General features: G+C 33.6%; 1 protein-coding gene across 2 annotated transcripts in view; it reads right to left on the reverse strand.

The window, feature by feature from the left end:
• Positions 1 to 2,647: 2,647 nt before the first annotated feature.
• Positions 2,648 to 12,881, reverse strand: part of TMEM196 (transmembrane protein 196) — a 47,090-nt gene continuing 36,856 nt past the window's right edge. For both annotated transcript variants that reach the window (XM_063101272.1, XM_063101271.1), the window contains exons 2-4: positions 11,267 to 11,323; positions 6,076 to 6,330; positions 2,648 to 2,707 (exon numbers count right to left, since the gene is read on the reverse strand). In XM_063101272.1, coding sequence (XP_062957342.1) covers positions 2,648 to 2,707; positions 6,076 to 6,330; positions 11,267 to 11,323 — 372 coding nt within the window. The remainder of the gene's footprint in view (positions 2,708 to 6,075; positions 6,331 to 11,266; positions 11,324 to 12,881) is intronic.

The following is a 12,881-nucleotide window of genomic DNA, read 5'->3' on the forward strand; positions in this document are numbered from 1 at the left end:
ACATGCACACACACATACATATGTTTTAAAATTTCCAAGGAGAGTCCACTTTTATTCTTTTATATCTATAATAACTCTACCTCTTTTTAGCTAGTCTCTAAAGCATACTACCACACCAGTTTCATATGTTTTTTTCTAATTTAGTATCACATTACTTTTCCTCAAGGGCAGCCTCACTCTAAAACTGTAATATAGTCACGTAAAAAATTCCATTGTCAAAATTAAATTTTCAAGCACTTGAACAATGTCTTCCTAATTTCCCCCACTTAAAAAGAATCACTACACATCCCAGGTGAATCACTCAAAAACTCAGTCCTGAAAATACTAGATTGAAATAACTACTTTGACAGATACGTCTGTACTTGGTTAAACATACCTTGTGAACTATTGAGATAATTGTGATGACTGTATCTCTTTGTAACTCTGTGTCAAAGCAGTGATATGCCTTCTTTTGTCCTTTATTGTGTGACTTCACAGATTAGTTCAAAAGTCATTAAAACATCTTACTAATGTGTTCTAATTTTGTATTGTACAAACATGTCTACAGAGAAATGCCACCAAAAATTAGTCAGTGGTTATTCTTTCGATAAAAAACTGTATCCTTCCATAAATTCAGTAGAACCATATGCACACAAAATATCTTCATTGTATAGTTTAGATTTTCAGTGGTGAATATCATGCTTGCTTGTGGTATCAAATGAATGGTAATGACATTGATTCACTGTTTGAGGTTGAATTTATGGAAAACTTCTGTAATCCACTAGATAATGAAGTTATCCAAATGAGTTGGGAGACTTCAAAAACTACACCAAACAATCATAGTCCAGTTATTTCTATTGAATAGATACAGCCTTTTTAAATGAGCTTTTAAAAATAGGTTATGTGATGATTACATTGCTGTAAAACTAAAAGATTTCCATTAACTAGAATTATTCTTATTTTGTTAGCACAATTAAAACCTATGTTTTGTTTATAAATTAAAACATGTTTTCATACTGAATATTAAAGGTTTTAATTTACTTATGGCTCAATAGTAAATCATAAAAATGACTTGAAAATTGATTATCTTTGGGGAGAAGTAAAAGGATATAATACAATGAGAGCAATATTTTTTTAAAAAATTAGATTTCATTATCTGTTGCCACAGGTTATGTTCTCATAAATATTTTCAAAGGCCATGCTATTTTTATTGCTTATGTGTATTGCAGTTGGTTGCTATTTTGACATTGCATTATGGAAGAGAAAGATTGTATTTAGCTATATAAATGTAAGCTTATCCTTTTATTTTCCTTCTTCAGGTAATTCTTTCAGGTTCTTTAACTATATGTTTCTTTATACATGGTCTTTGTATATTATTCCATGTGAACTGTAAAACAAAACAAAACAAACAAAACACCTAAATTATAGCAAAGCTAATTATAACTTCATTTTGGTGGGGGCACATGGTCTGCTCTTTTGCAGGATTTAATTTATCTGCAAGGTGTTTGAAATACAAATATCATGAATAATCAGAGGTCATAATGTCTTTTTTATAAATATGGAAGTATATGATTTAAAGTAATGTGTATAAATAAATCTTAAAAATTGCTATTACATAAATACGATAATCGTAATACAAGAGCCAAATTATTGAGTAATCTATCTTTATACTACACTATTCTGATCACTCATCTCCATAAATATCAGCCACAATAATATTTACTCACAACAGACATAAAAAGAAGAAAAATGGGAAAATATAGTAGAAATTAAATATGTGACTTTGTGGGCATAGAAAAGCCTTCAGCAATTGCCTTCCCATCTCTGTTGGAATAGAATCTTGATACCCCACAGCATCGCAATTTCTTTTCTACTACCTATTTCCATTCATGAATGCTATAAATATATGCTGTATATATTTTCTATATCTACAGTATATGTACATACGTACACACACATACTTTATTCTTGCGCTCATTTATGAACATGCAGATCAATCTGCACGGTATGATCAAAACATGTTTATTTTCTTAAAGGATATGCACTTACAACTTTTCACTCTTCTGCAAAAATGCAAAAATATCATACAGATTAGTATCCTCTCTCTAAAAAAAATCTCTTTTTTATGTGTTATGTATTTTTGTCATTTACAAATAAATTACGAAATATAGTTCATTCACAAATTGAAAATAATTACAATGTTTTTATAACAAGGCATTATTGAGGTTTTGAATTGTGGCATTCTTGAAGCCATTTGTCTTCCAAAACAAAGACATCAATAAGTTATTGTTATTTCTTGATATTTGCACTTTTCAATTACTCATATGAAATATGTCATTACAAATCTAATACTCATGCTAGTCAAATAGTGTTTGTGTAGAATACGAAACTTATTTCTGTTTTATTTATTTATTTTTTCATGAAAAGTCTTCTTTACAACAATCTGGAGAGTCTGTTGAAATTACTGTGCTAGAACATTTCTGGAAAGTTTTTCACCCCATTATAAAAGCTGGAGAAATAAGTGAGGCAAGTTGAGGAGGAATAATTAGTAGATGCTCAGGAGAAATTAAAAAAAATGCAAGAACTATTTTAATTTTATCTCCTAATCCTTTGGTATCTCCTTGCCTCATGAAAATCCTAAAAAATGTTCAATTCTTTAAAACATTGATTATACTCTTCCATTAAAGATGAGTTGTGGTCCTCCATTGCTCATGTTGTCGGTCATTTCCTGTTAAGAAAATAACATGAATTAGTTAAAATTCACTTTCAGACTAAGACATTGATTTGGCTAATGGGTTTGCGAAACAGAAATTTCAAGCCACTGAAAAACTTGCTGAGTTCTGGGGAAGGTCAAGAATTGATATTGTTGCTGAATTTGAGGAAATGAAATTTCATGTCATCTTGGAACACATGGAAATGCTGCAGTGACAGTCCGTTAGACCAAAGTCTTCTACCCACATTCTCCCCCAGTTTCTTGAGTTTCCCCATTCTTTCCTCAACTTTACTTTGGAAGGACCTCACCTAGAAAGAAGAAGGTGGTTAAAATGCCCAAGTTTTTCCATTGCATAAGCTCCTCTACTGAGCATGTCAAAAAAGTGCTAACACATTCTAGTGGTTACATTTTTTCTATAGAAAAATCTGTGGCCTTTCTGTTAAGAACTATAAAAGGCCAACAAGGGGATCATCGCTTATATACGTATAACTATGGATCACTACAAAATCACGGTAAGAAAGATTTTTTTCATGATACTGTCATTCATATAGTAAAAGCAAAACAGCAGAACCTCATGTTTTTAAGGGATCAATTTCTAAGATGTTAATAGGGAAAACTACATGGGAAGGCAATGAAATATAGACATAAAGGATAAACTAGCATAAAATGTTCCGTGTGCATTTATAGAAAATATATTAATTTAAGAAAAATTTCAATGCTTTGAATTTGTGTATTTTATTTAACATTAAACTCCTCTCATCCACACAATAAAAGGTGTTGAGATATGAGGCCCATTCATGTTCATAATGGTTAGTGCAACACATTATAAGCAATATGTTGGTAAAATTATCTAAAAATAAATTGGCAATATCTCTCCACACTTAAACAAGCCTATTTGCAAAAAAGCATTAAAGAAGATTTCAAATTAAAAGTATTTTCTCATTTCCATAAATTTCTATCTAGTTTCTGTTTGGAGAAACTGCTAGAAATACTTGGAGAATCTGCTAGAGATATACATGGTAAAAGTCTGAAAATAATTGGAGTTATTGGGCTGGGTTTAAGTTTATAGTTAAAAAAACTGAGTTGAGGTGTCATTCAAGACTTCAATATTGGTGACCAGATAAATGGAAATTATTCCCTCAAAATGATCTTCAACAAAATTTCCTCATACTTGTTTTACTATTTTTTCCACTGGGAGAAAAAAAACCACAAAAATTTTCTAATAGATTTATAAAAATAACAATCTTAGGTGACTTTTCTTCTCCTAAAATGACTTTGCAATTAAAACTGCAATTAAAAACCAAATTAACAAAATTAATCTAATGTACAAATATTTTAAATAGGATTTTAAAAAATAGTTTTTAAAGATATTACCAGAAAAAAGAGTTTTCTTAACTAGATTTAAACTAACATGGACACTAAAATCACTGATAAGAAATAACAGTGAAAATTTGCTTTAATATGAATGAGTCTCTACAGTTTGTTTGCAAATAGTCATGTTCAATTTAACAAGAAGAGTGTACTGTAAATTTGGGCAATACCAAATGTGGCTATTTGCAAATGGGCATACATTCTGCAAATAGGCCATAGTGTTTCTGTAATTTTTGTATTTCCAATTATTCTGTTTAATGAAACCAAGAACTGTAAATATTTATTTTTAGAAATTTGAAATATGAGAAATAAATTAGGAATGTATCACACTGGATAATTTTACAAGAAGAAACTTTCCATACAGAATGTTTACTGTATTGGTGTCAGACTTTGGCTATCTGCTCATGCAATATTGGTATGAGGGAAATACACAGTTTGTCTTTATCCAGACACGTCTATTATTGAAAGCAAAACTCTAATCTATGAAAGATGATATTGAGTCAGAATCATGATATAGCAGAGAATAAACGGAGTCATGAATCATCCAAGCAGAAATGTGTTTGGATGCTTATAGGCAGGCTGAATATTTTAAATACTCAACCATCTTTGAAGCTGCAAGTCTGCCATGTAGGTTATGTCAGCTCCTCAAAGTGGCTCTTATAAGAGCTGTACTTTGAGGAACAACATCACAGTATCAGTCCAGACTGATCTGTTGACTTCATGGCTTCCTAGAAGAGGCAGTGCTTTCCACAGCGACATTACAACATGGTAACTCCCTAGAAAGCGGCGTACCTTGTAGGTAACTCTGGTGTCGGGGGCACCACCGGGCAGCTGGGCAAGTCGGTTATTTCAATAGCCCTCAATCTCTAATATAAATATAACAATCATACAATAAATATTGCACAAATGTATACACAAAAAACTAAATTACACTAATATAAAAATAGAGCATGTAAAAGCTACTAGCCAAATAGATAATAATCTAATTTTAACAACCCATTTATTTAAATTAAAAGTCTTGCTATTTATTCCATCAATTCTCTTTTGAAGAACACGCATAGATCTATTTAAAATTGCTTTCTTAGGACAATTGAATAACATCTACTCTCCTTATTTGAATGTATAAACTGTACAAAAAATGGAAACACATAAAATAAATATTTTTCTCTTCAGAATAACTTATGTAGAAATACAGAGTAACTCTTGCTACTCCGTGGTTATGCAAGTTTATTTTCATGATATAAAGTAACATATGATGTGGCTACTATGACAGTGAGTTTATTTTATAGGTATCTTTTCTGTAATAGATCCAGCAGCAGGAACTGAATTAATAAATATGTGCAAAATGTAATAGAAACACAGACAGGTCACTATACTGTTTGTCCTTTTAGGACAACAATTAATGTAACTTTCTGCTTGAATGGGTTTCATGAAATAATTATGCAAGAACCATTGTTTAAAATACAAACAAATCTATCCAAATATGCATGAAGTTTAGATGAGAGTTAAATGAAGCTTTATATGGATTGTAATGTCTGCACCGACAGATAAAGCTTTTTGTTGCCTTATTAAAAAGCCTCTTTATGCTAGAAGATCTAATTTACATAATCAAATGCATCTACTTACAAGCACAGGGGATGTACTAGAAAAAGGAATTCATACTATTTCTAAAACTTGCATTATTGAGTGGAGAGTGTATTTAGTTTACGTGTTTTTCCTCAATATAATACACAAAAATCCGTTTTGTAAGATTTTCAATACTTTGTGAATGCTATTTTAGGAACTGTGTATGTGAATAGATAGACAGGCTACCAAATTATCTTGAAAATAGATGTACCCATGAATTACAGTGAAAAAGAAGTAATAACAAATTCCTATTCTTAATCCAATAGGGCCAAACTTATAAAGTCTGATTCCTCAAATTGTCACCCAGAGCTGCAAGTCGATTCATCTAGAGTAGACTGCTGTCTTCATCACATGATAGCAGTGAGAGGTAAAGGTCCAACACTCACTTTCTCAGCCATCTCATGAGAGTGGTGCAGGGAGTGCTCCCTTTCTGAGAACATCCTCCTCTGTTCATAGCTGGCCAGTCGACAAGTTAGCCAGGAAGAGAGCGTGCAGCCTCCGATCCCAATGCACGCGAGAGACATGGAGGCAAGGTGCAGAGGATACAGGGAAGAGGTCTTTTTTGTGACTGCCCGAAGGAACTGGAAATTCAGGATGCCCCCAATGAGTCCACAGATACAGCAGGCTGAAAAGAGGATCATCTGATAAGAAAAAGAAAGGGGGAGTTAAAGTTGGGGAGGCAAAGCTGACCATCTGCAAGTCAAGGATGGCTAGCCTGTGATGAAGAGAAGGTATTTTGGGTGCTTCACAGAGGACAGGAGCTATCCTTTCATCTGAGTTTCTGTTTGATCTGACTCATTGGACAGGGAGTAGATCCTAATGTTTCAGAAATTGACAGCTGACTCATTAAAGCCAAGAATCTATCTTACGAAAACTCTGAAGTAAACAAAATTTATTTTCTAGGTAGATTCAGATTTAAATAATATTCATTTAATGTCTGTCAGGTGCTACTATGCTAAGGAACTGTAACAGATATCTCAATTAACCTTCCTAACTATCTTCTGAGAGAGATTGTAATATACATTTTGGAAAAATGAATGGTGATCAAGTAACTCTCAGATTAGGAACTGAACCCAGATTTTCTGACTCCAAATCCAGTTGCATTATGTGAATACTCCCCCAGATTCCTAAATATCTTCTCATTTTATTGCCATTAGTTCAACCCAACATCAGATCTGTATACCTTCCTACCTATGTGAGCTTAAGGAATTTAGTCAAATTCTTTTTTTCTTTTTCTTTTTTCATTTACTGAGTAGTTTGTTGTGTGTGTATCTATTTCCCAGACAGATCTTTTAGAAACTCTCTGTGAACTGGCCCTGTATCTTACAAATCTTTTGTTACTCTGTGGCACCACAATGAAGAATATGTAATAGGGGTTCCAAAAATACTGTTTGATTGTTCATTTGGAGAAACACAGCATGGGATTTTGCTTTTGGTCCTACTATAGGTTTGATCAAATATGGGTCTCTATTCACAGAGCTCGGGAGTTTTAGCCAAGCTAAATATCAGAGGATCACCAGCAGAACCAAAAATGATGTGTTAAATACTCTGTGAATAATTAATAAACTTAATTAAATATTCTGATAACTTTAATAATTTTATTTTTGGTTTTTACATCTGGTCTAAATTCTCCTGTGTGCTTTCAGGATACTTTGTAGGGTGATGCTAATTTAATTATCCAGTGTTATTTTCATGCTTCTCTGGAACAAGAATCTTTATTCTAGCCAGCTTTTGTGTCCATCAGGAAAGCTTGCTCATTCCTACATCCATGATATTTTTCATTTCTTGGAAATAATTTTGCTTTTTTTCTTGGACTCCTAGATGGGAAGCGCAAATTAAGTCCTAACTTTCTCAGAAAGCCTTCCTGGACTTCTTTGATCTCCTCTTTCATTATAATTCCCCAGAGCAAATGGCTTTATAACTTTTTATAGCATTTAATTTTACATTATCAGGTATTACTTGCTGTTGACAGTTAATTGAGTTTAGCAAGCACTTAGCACTTTGTATTTGTAAGGCCCTGAGTGAGGCAGCTGCTGGATTTATAAAGAATAGCTCCTAATTATTCCCCTTGAGCATATTGAAATCTTGTGAAAGAGATGATTCAACATTTCCACATGGCATGGTAAATATTAAGGAAGAGGGATGAATGGATTGCCCTAGGGGTGGAGAGGAGGGGAATTGAGCCCAACTTTTTAGAGAAGAATATGTCATCTCAGCTAAGTGGATGCTCTTCCCAGTAGAGGGCCCTGGATATATGAAATATCACAATAAAAAGCACGATGAAATACTACCATTTGCAGCAATATGGATGGACTTAGAGAAAATTATATTAAGTTAAATAAGCCAGGCACAGAAAGAGAAATACCATATGTTCTCACTTATTTGTGGGAGCTAATAAAAATAAATAAATAAATGAGCAAATAAATAAATGGGGGTGGGGTGGGGGAAGAAGACACAACAATCACAATAATTCCTTGAACTCATTAAGACAAGTGAACAGATATGATGTTGAAACAGGGAGTGGAGAGAGGGAGGGGGAAAAGGAGGAATTGGTAAATGGACATTAAAATCAACTACACTGTATATTGATAAGTTAAAATTTTTTAAAAAGCATGATGGGTGATGGGCAGGAGAAACGACAAATAGTCCCTTTCATTTCTCAACTTAATTCAGCATTTCTTATCATGTCGGTCTCACAGTATTTAACATCAGAACCCAGTAATGGACGAGTAAATTTTTTTATACTTGATTGAATATAATACTGAAAATCAATTAACAGGTAATGGGATTATCCCACCAAATGGAAACGTATGTCTCACAATTTCAAGTAGAATTAATCAGTTATATTCTATTTTAATGCACATTCAGATGGCATGCAGTTTCTTGGGACTGTATTTTGGTGTCTACTCATTCTCAGAAAATATGAAAAAATATTACATTTCTAGCCTTCAGATATGAATTACTGTTAATTAAGAAAGCAGATGATGGGCTGACCCCGTGGCGCACTTGGGAGAGTGTGGCGCTGGGAGCGCAGCGACGCTCCCGCCGCGGGTTCGGATCCTATATAGGAATGGCCGGTGCACTCACTGGCTGAGTGCCGGTCACAAAAAAGACAAAAAAAAAAAAAAAAAAAGAAAGAAAGTAGATGACACATTTAATTTTTTTTTTTCTGTTGGCATATTCTAGGAGAATAAATTTTATTTTTAGTTTTTTTAAATTTTTATTTTTTAAATTTTTTAATTTATTTTTTATTTTTATTTTTTTTTAATTTTATTTTGTCGATATACATTGTGGCTGATTATTGCTCCCCATCACCAAAACCTCCCTCTCTCCTCCCTCTCCTCCCTCCCCCCCAACAATGTCCTTTCTGTTTGCTTGTTGTATCAACTTCAAGGAATTGTAGTTGTTGTGTCTTCTTCCTCCCCCACCCCCAGGTTGTTTGTGTATTTATTTATTTATTTTTAACTCCTACAAATAAGTGAGAACATGTGGTATTTCTCTTTCTGTGCCTGACTCGTTTCACTTAGTATAATTCTCTCGAGGTCCATCCATGTTGTTGCAAATGGCAGTATTTCATTCGTTTTTATAGCTGAGTAGTATTCCATTGTGTAGATGTACCACGACACATTTAATTTACTATCATAGGAAAACCTTATCTCTCCTGATGTCATTCTCATTAATTCTTTAAAGGCATGAATTAACATATGTTGACAGAACATTCTCAGGGATTAAATAGGAATTAAAACACTAAAATCTGTATTCAAGTTTATAATCATGCACCATTTTCAAATCTTACGAGACTTTAGATTGTAGAGTGTAGAGATATCTGGAATGCAGAAATTTTTACCAAATTTGATTGGAGGATAGAGAATCCTCGACAGCTAAACGCCATCTAAAGAAACCTCAAAAAGTACAGGAGGATAAGGTAGTTCTTGAGGGTAGGTACACCTACCACCTGAATGGTAGTTTCTAAAAAGTTGGCACCATTTTTTTCTTTTATAACTTATAATAGAATTAGAAAGCCAAAAAAAACCAAAAACACACAAAAAAGGCAATAGTGCCTTTACAAAAAGTCTCTTCATGTCTTCTTTATTTTTCTTTTTTCCTCCCTTCCTCCCTCCCTCCACCCTTTTCTTCCTTCCCTCTTCCCTCTTTGTCTGTTTTCCTTCCTTCCTTCCTTCCTTCCTTCCTTCCTTCCTTCCTTCCTTCCTTCCTTCCTTCCTTCCTTCCTTCCTTCCTTCCTTCCTTCCTTCCTTCCTTCCTTCCTTCCTTCCTTCCTTCCTTCCTTCCTCTTTCCTTCTCCCAAGAAGTTGCTCCTACACAGCCATGAAGAGTCTTGGTAGAGGACGGTTGTAGAAATAATGAAGGCCATGTCTAAACAATGATGGGAGAATCATAGATGCAAATTACAAATCTCAAAAAAAACTATTTTTAGGGCCGGCCTGTGGCTCACTCGGGAGAGCGTGGTGCTGACAACACCAAATCAAGGGTTGAGATCCCCTTACCAGTCATCTTAAAAAAAAAAAAAAAAGAAAGAGAAGGAGCTTGAAAGAGAAAGAAGTGTGTGTAGAACATGTAATCATGTGATCCTTTAAAAAAAAAAAACAATTTTTCCCCAAAGATTTCCTCTTTCCCTTTATGTAATTTTTAAAATTACATCTCACATGTCTGAGGCAGTGAGGATTTTATCCTTTTTGTTGCTATATATATTCTCACAGAGAAAGGGATGATTAGGAAAAGGGGTTAAGCAAAAATAACTGCAATATTCCCATTTCTGCCCTGTGCAGATAACTGGCCTACCCTTGGAAAATACTTTTTAGGCTCAAAGGCCACTTCCTAGGGTCCTTGTGTAGTATTAATTTTGCCAGTTTTCAAAGGTTTATGATCCTTCTTATAGTACTCAAGATAAGCCATGCTTTTTTCTTCTTTCCAAACTCTCATAAAATGTCATGGGAGACGGTGGGGAAGCCACAAGTCAGTGTGCAGAGGTCCTCTTGCAGCCAATATCTGTGTTAACTGGGAGCTTGCTCCCTACCCCAGAAACCCACAATAGTACCATAAAACATCTGAAAATATTTACATGTGCATTCACAACAATAAAATAAAATCTTTGAGAGTTAACTGTAACCATAGCAACACAGCTGTCTTGCTGCTTTGCAAAATTAGCTTCACAGTCAAAGAAACCCAGTAATCCTTGGGCCCAGCTACACATTTAATCAGTTAAATTTTTCATGGCCTCAAGCTTTATCTTTCTTAGTTCACTGACAGATTCAGGTAAATCGCCTGAAAATCTCTAAACTGGAAAACTGGAGACTGTCATCCACAACAATTGTTAAACATTGCATTTTCATGTATTTAAAGAGTATATCAAAGGTTTTCTTGCCGATGGTGTTTTGCCTGTAATACTCCTGATGGTTTTCTTTGAAAACAAGAAAGCCAGGATTTATTTGTCATCCTCCTTTTTTATCCTAAATTAGTAACATTCAGTATAGGAAAGTTGGCTAGTCATCATTTCTGTTATTGAATTCTTACATTTCAAACACTTCAGTGCAGAATGCAAACAAGGCAAAAACTTACGACAAGTCCCGATTTTTTTTTGGCGCACAATATTCCACATATGCCACAAAGAAGAAACTGCAAAGAAAAAGAAAAACAATTATTCTGTATTCAAAGATATGAGAACTCCTGGATTTTAGCTTATAGTTCATTCATGACACTAGCTTCAGGGAGCTTGAAAATTTTAAATTCCCATCAAAAGCTGAAAAGGAAAATACCTCAGTCTGGAATGGTAAAGGATAAAAATGCAAACTCCATTTATTTTTTGCAAGGTTTTTATAGGTAATTGTAAAATGTAATCAAAACTTGAATCAGTTTTAGCACCAGCCAAAATTATAAAGTAAACGACTTTAGGGTTTTATTACTTCTACTTTCCTTCACTGTCGACTTATCCCTTCCTACTTTCACTGAGAAAAGTGGTGTGATTCATTCATTCATACCAAGCAACTAGGTGATACTGCAGGTAGAGAATCTAGCACAAAAGATAAGGCAGGACGGTATTTCTCTATAGAGGCATTCTTTGTACCTCTCAAACTGATAGAATGGCTACTTCCTTGTTTTACAGAAAAAACTGTGCTTGTGGATATGTCAGAAGAACAAAAGGGGATGAAGTTACTGATGGCACATAATTTCTTGTAAATAAGGACAATGGTGACATAATTGGTTTGCAAAACAGCTACATTAAATCATCTACCAATGACAGCCTATTAGACATTTTGGTTATTATAAAATGGTAAATAGTTTAATTGGTACAGAATCTTTTAGGGCCATTTGAATTCAAATTTGCACATACTTCTGACTTGAGCTAAACCACATAAATAAAATAATAAATTTATTAATAAGTAGTAAACCTACTTAAGGCCTTCAGACTTGCAAAGAAAACTTTGACTTGCAAAGAAAGCATGTTTTCATTTGATTTTTAAAATTTTGCTATCTCAAGTCAGAACTAATAAAATAACTGTTTTTTCCTAATCTTTTCAAACCTGGATAGATGTTTTTAAAATACATATCAAAATATTTTTTAAGAATTAGCTGAAATAATAGTTATGTGAGAAGAACCAAAAATTTGCTAAAAAATTAATGGGTAAGGAAAGTTGTTGCAAGGGACCTTTCCCTATAGGGAAGTAAAATGACCATAAAGCAGGCAGTGGTATAGCAAGACAGTTAGATCAGGGAAAACAAGGATATGTAAGAATTTGGTTGCTATAGCTTTATAGTATATTTAAAGTCAGGAGGTGTGATGCCACTTTGTTCTTTTTGTTCATGATTGCTTTCACTATACGGGGTCTTTTATGGTTCCATACAAATTTATTTATTTATTTATTTATTTCTGTGAACAATATCATTGGTATTTTGATAGCAACTGCATTGAACATGTAGATGGCTTTGGGTAATATGGACATTTTGATGATGTTAATTCTCCAAACCCATGAACATGGGATATCTTTCCATTTATTTATGTCCTCTTCAATTTTATTCACCAATGTTTTATAATTTTCATTGTAGAGGTATTTCACTTCCTTCATTAAATTTACTCCTAAGTATTTCATTTTTTTGGTAGCTATTGTGAATGGGATTACTTTTTGGATTTCTTCGGCTATTTCATTGTTGGCATATAGGAAGGCTATTGATTTTT

This window comes from Cynocephalus volans, chromosome 6 (genome assembly GCF_027409185.1).
Source record: "Cynocephalus volans isolate mCynVol1 chromosome 6, mCynVol1.pri, whole genome shotgun sequence".
Classification (NCBI taxonomy): Eukaryota; Metazoa; Chordata; class Mammalia; order Dermoptera; family Cynocephalidae; genus Cynocephalus; species Cynocephalus volans.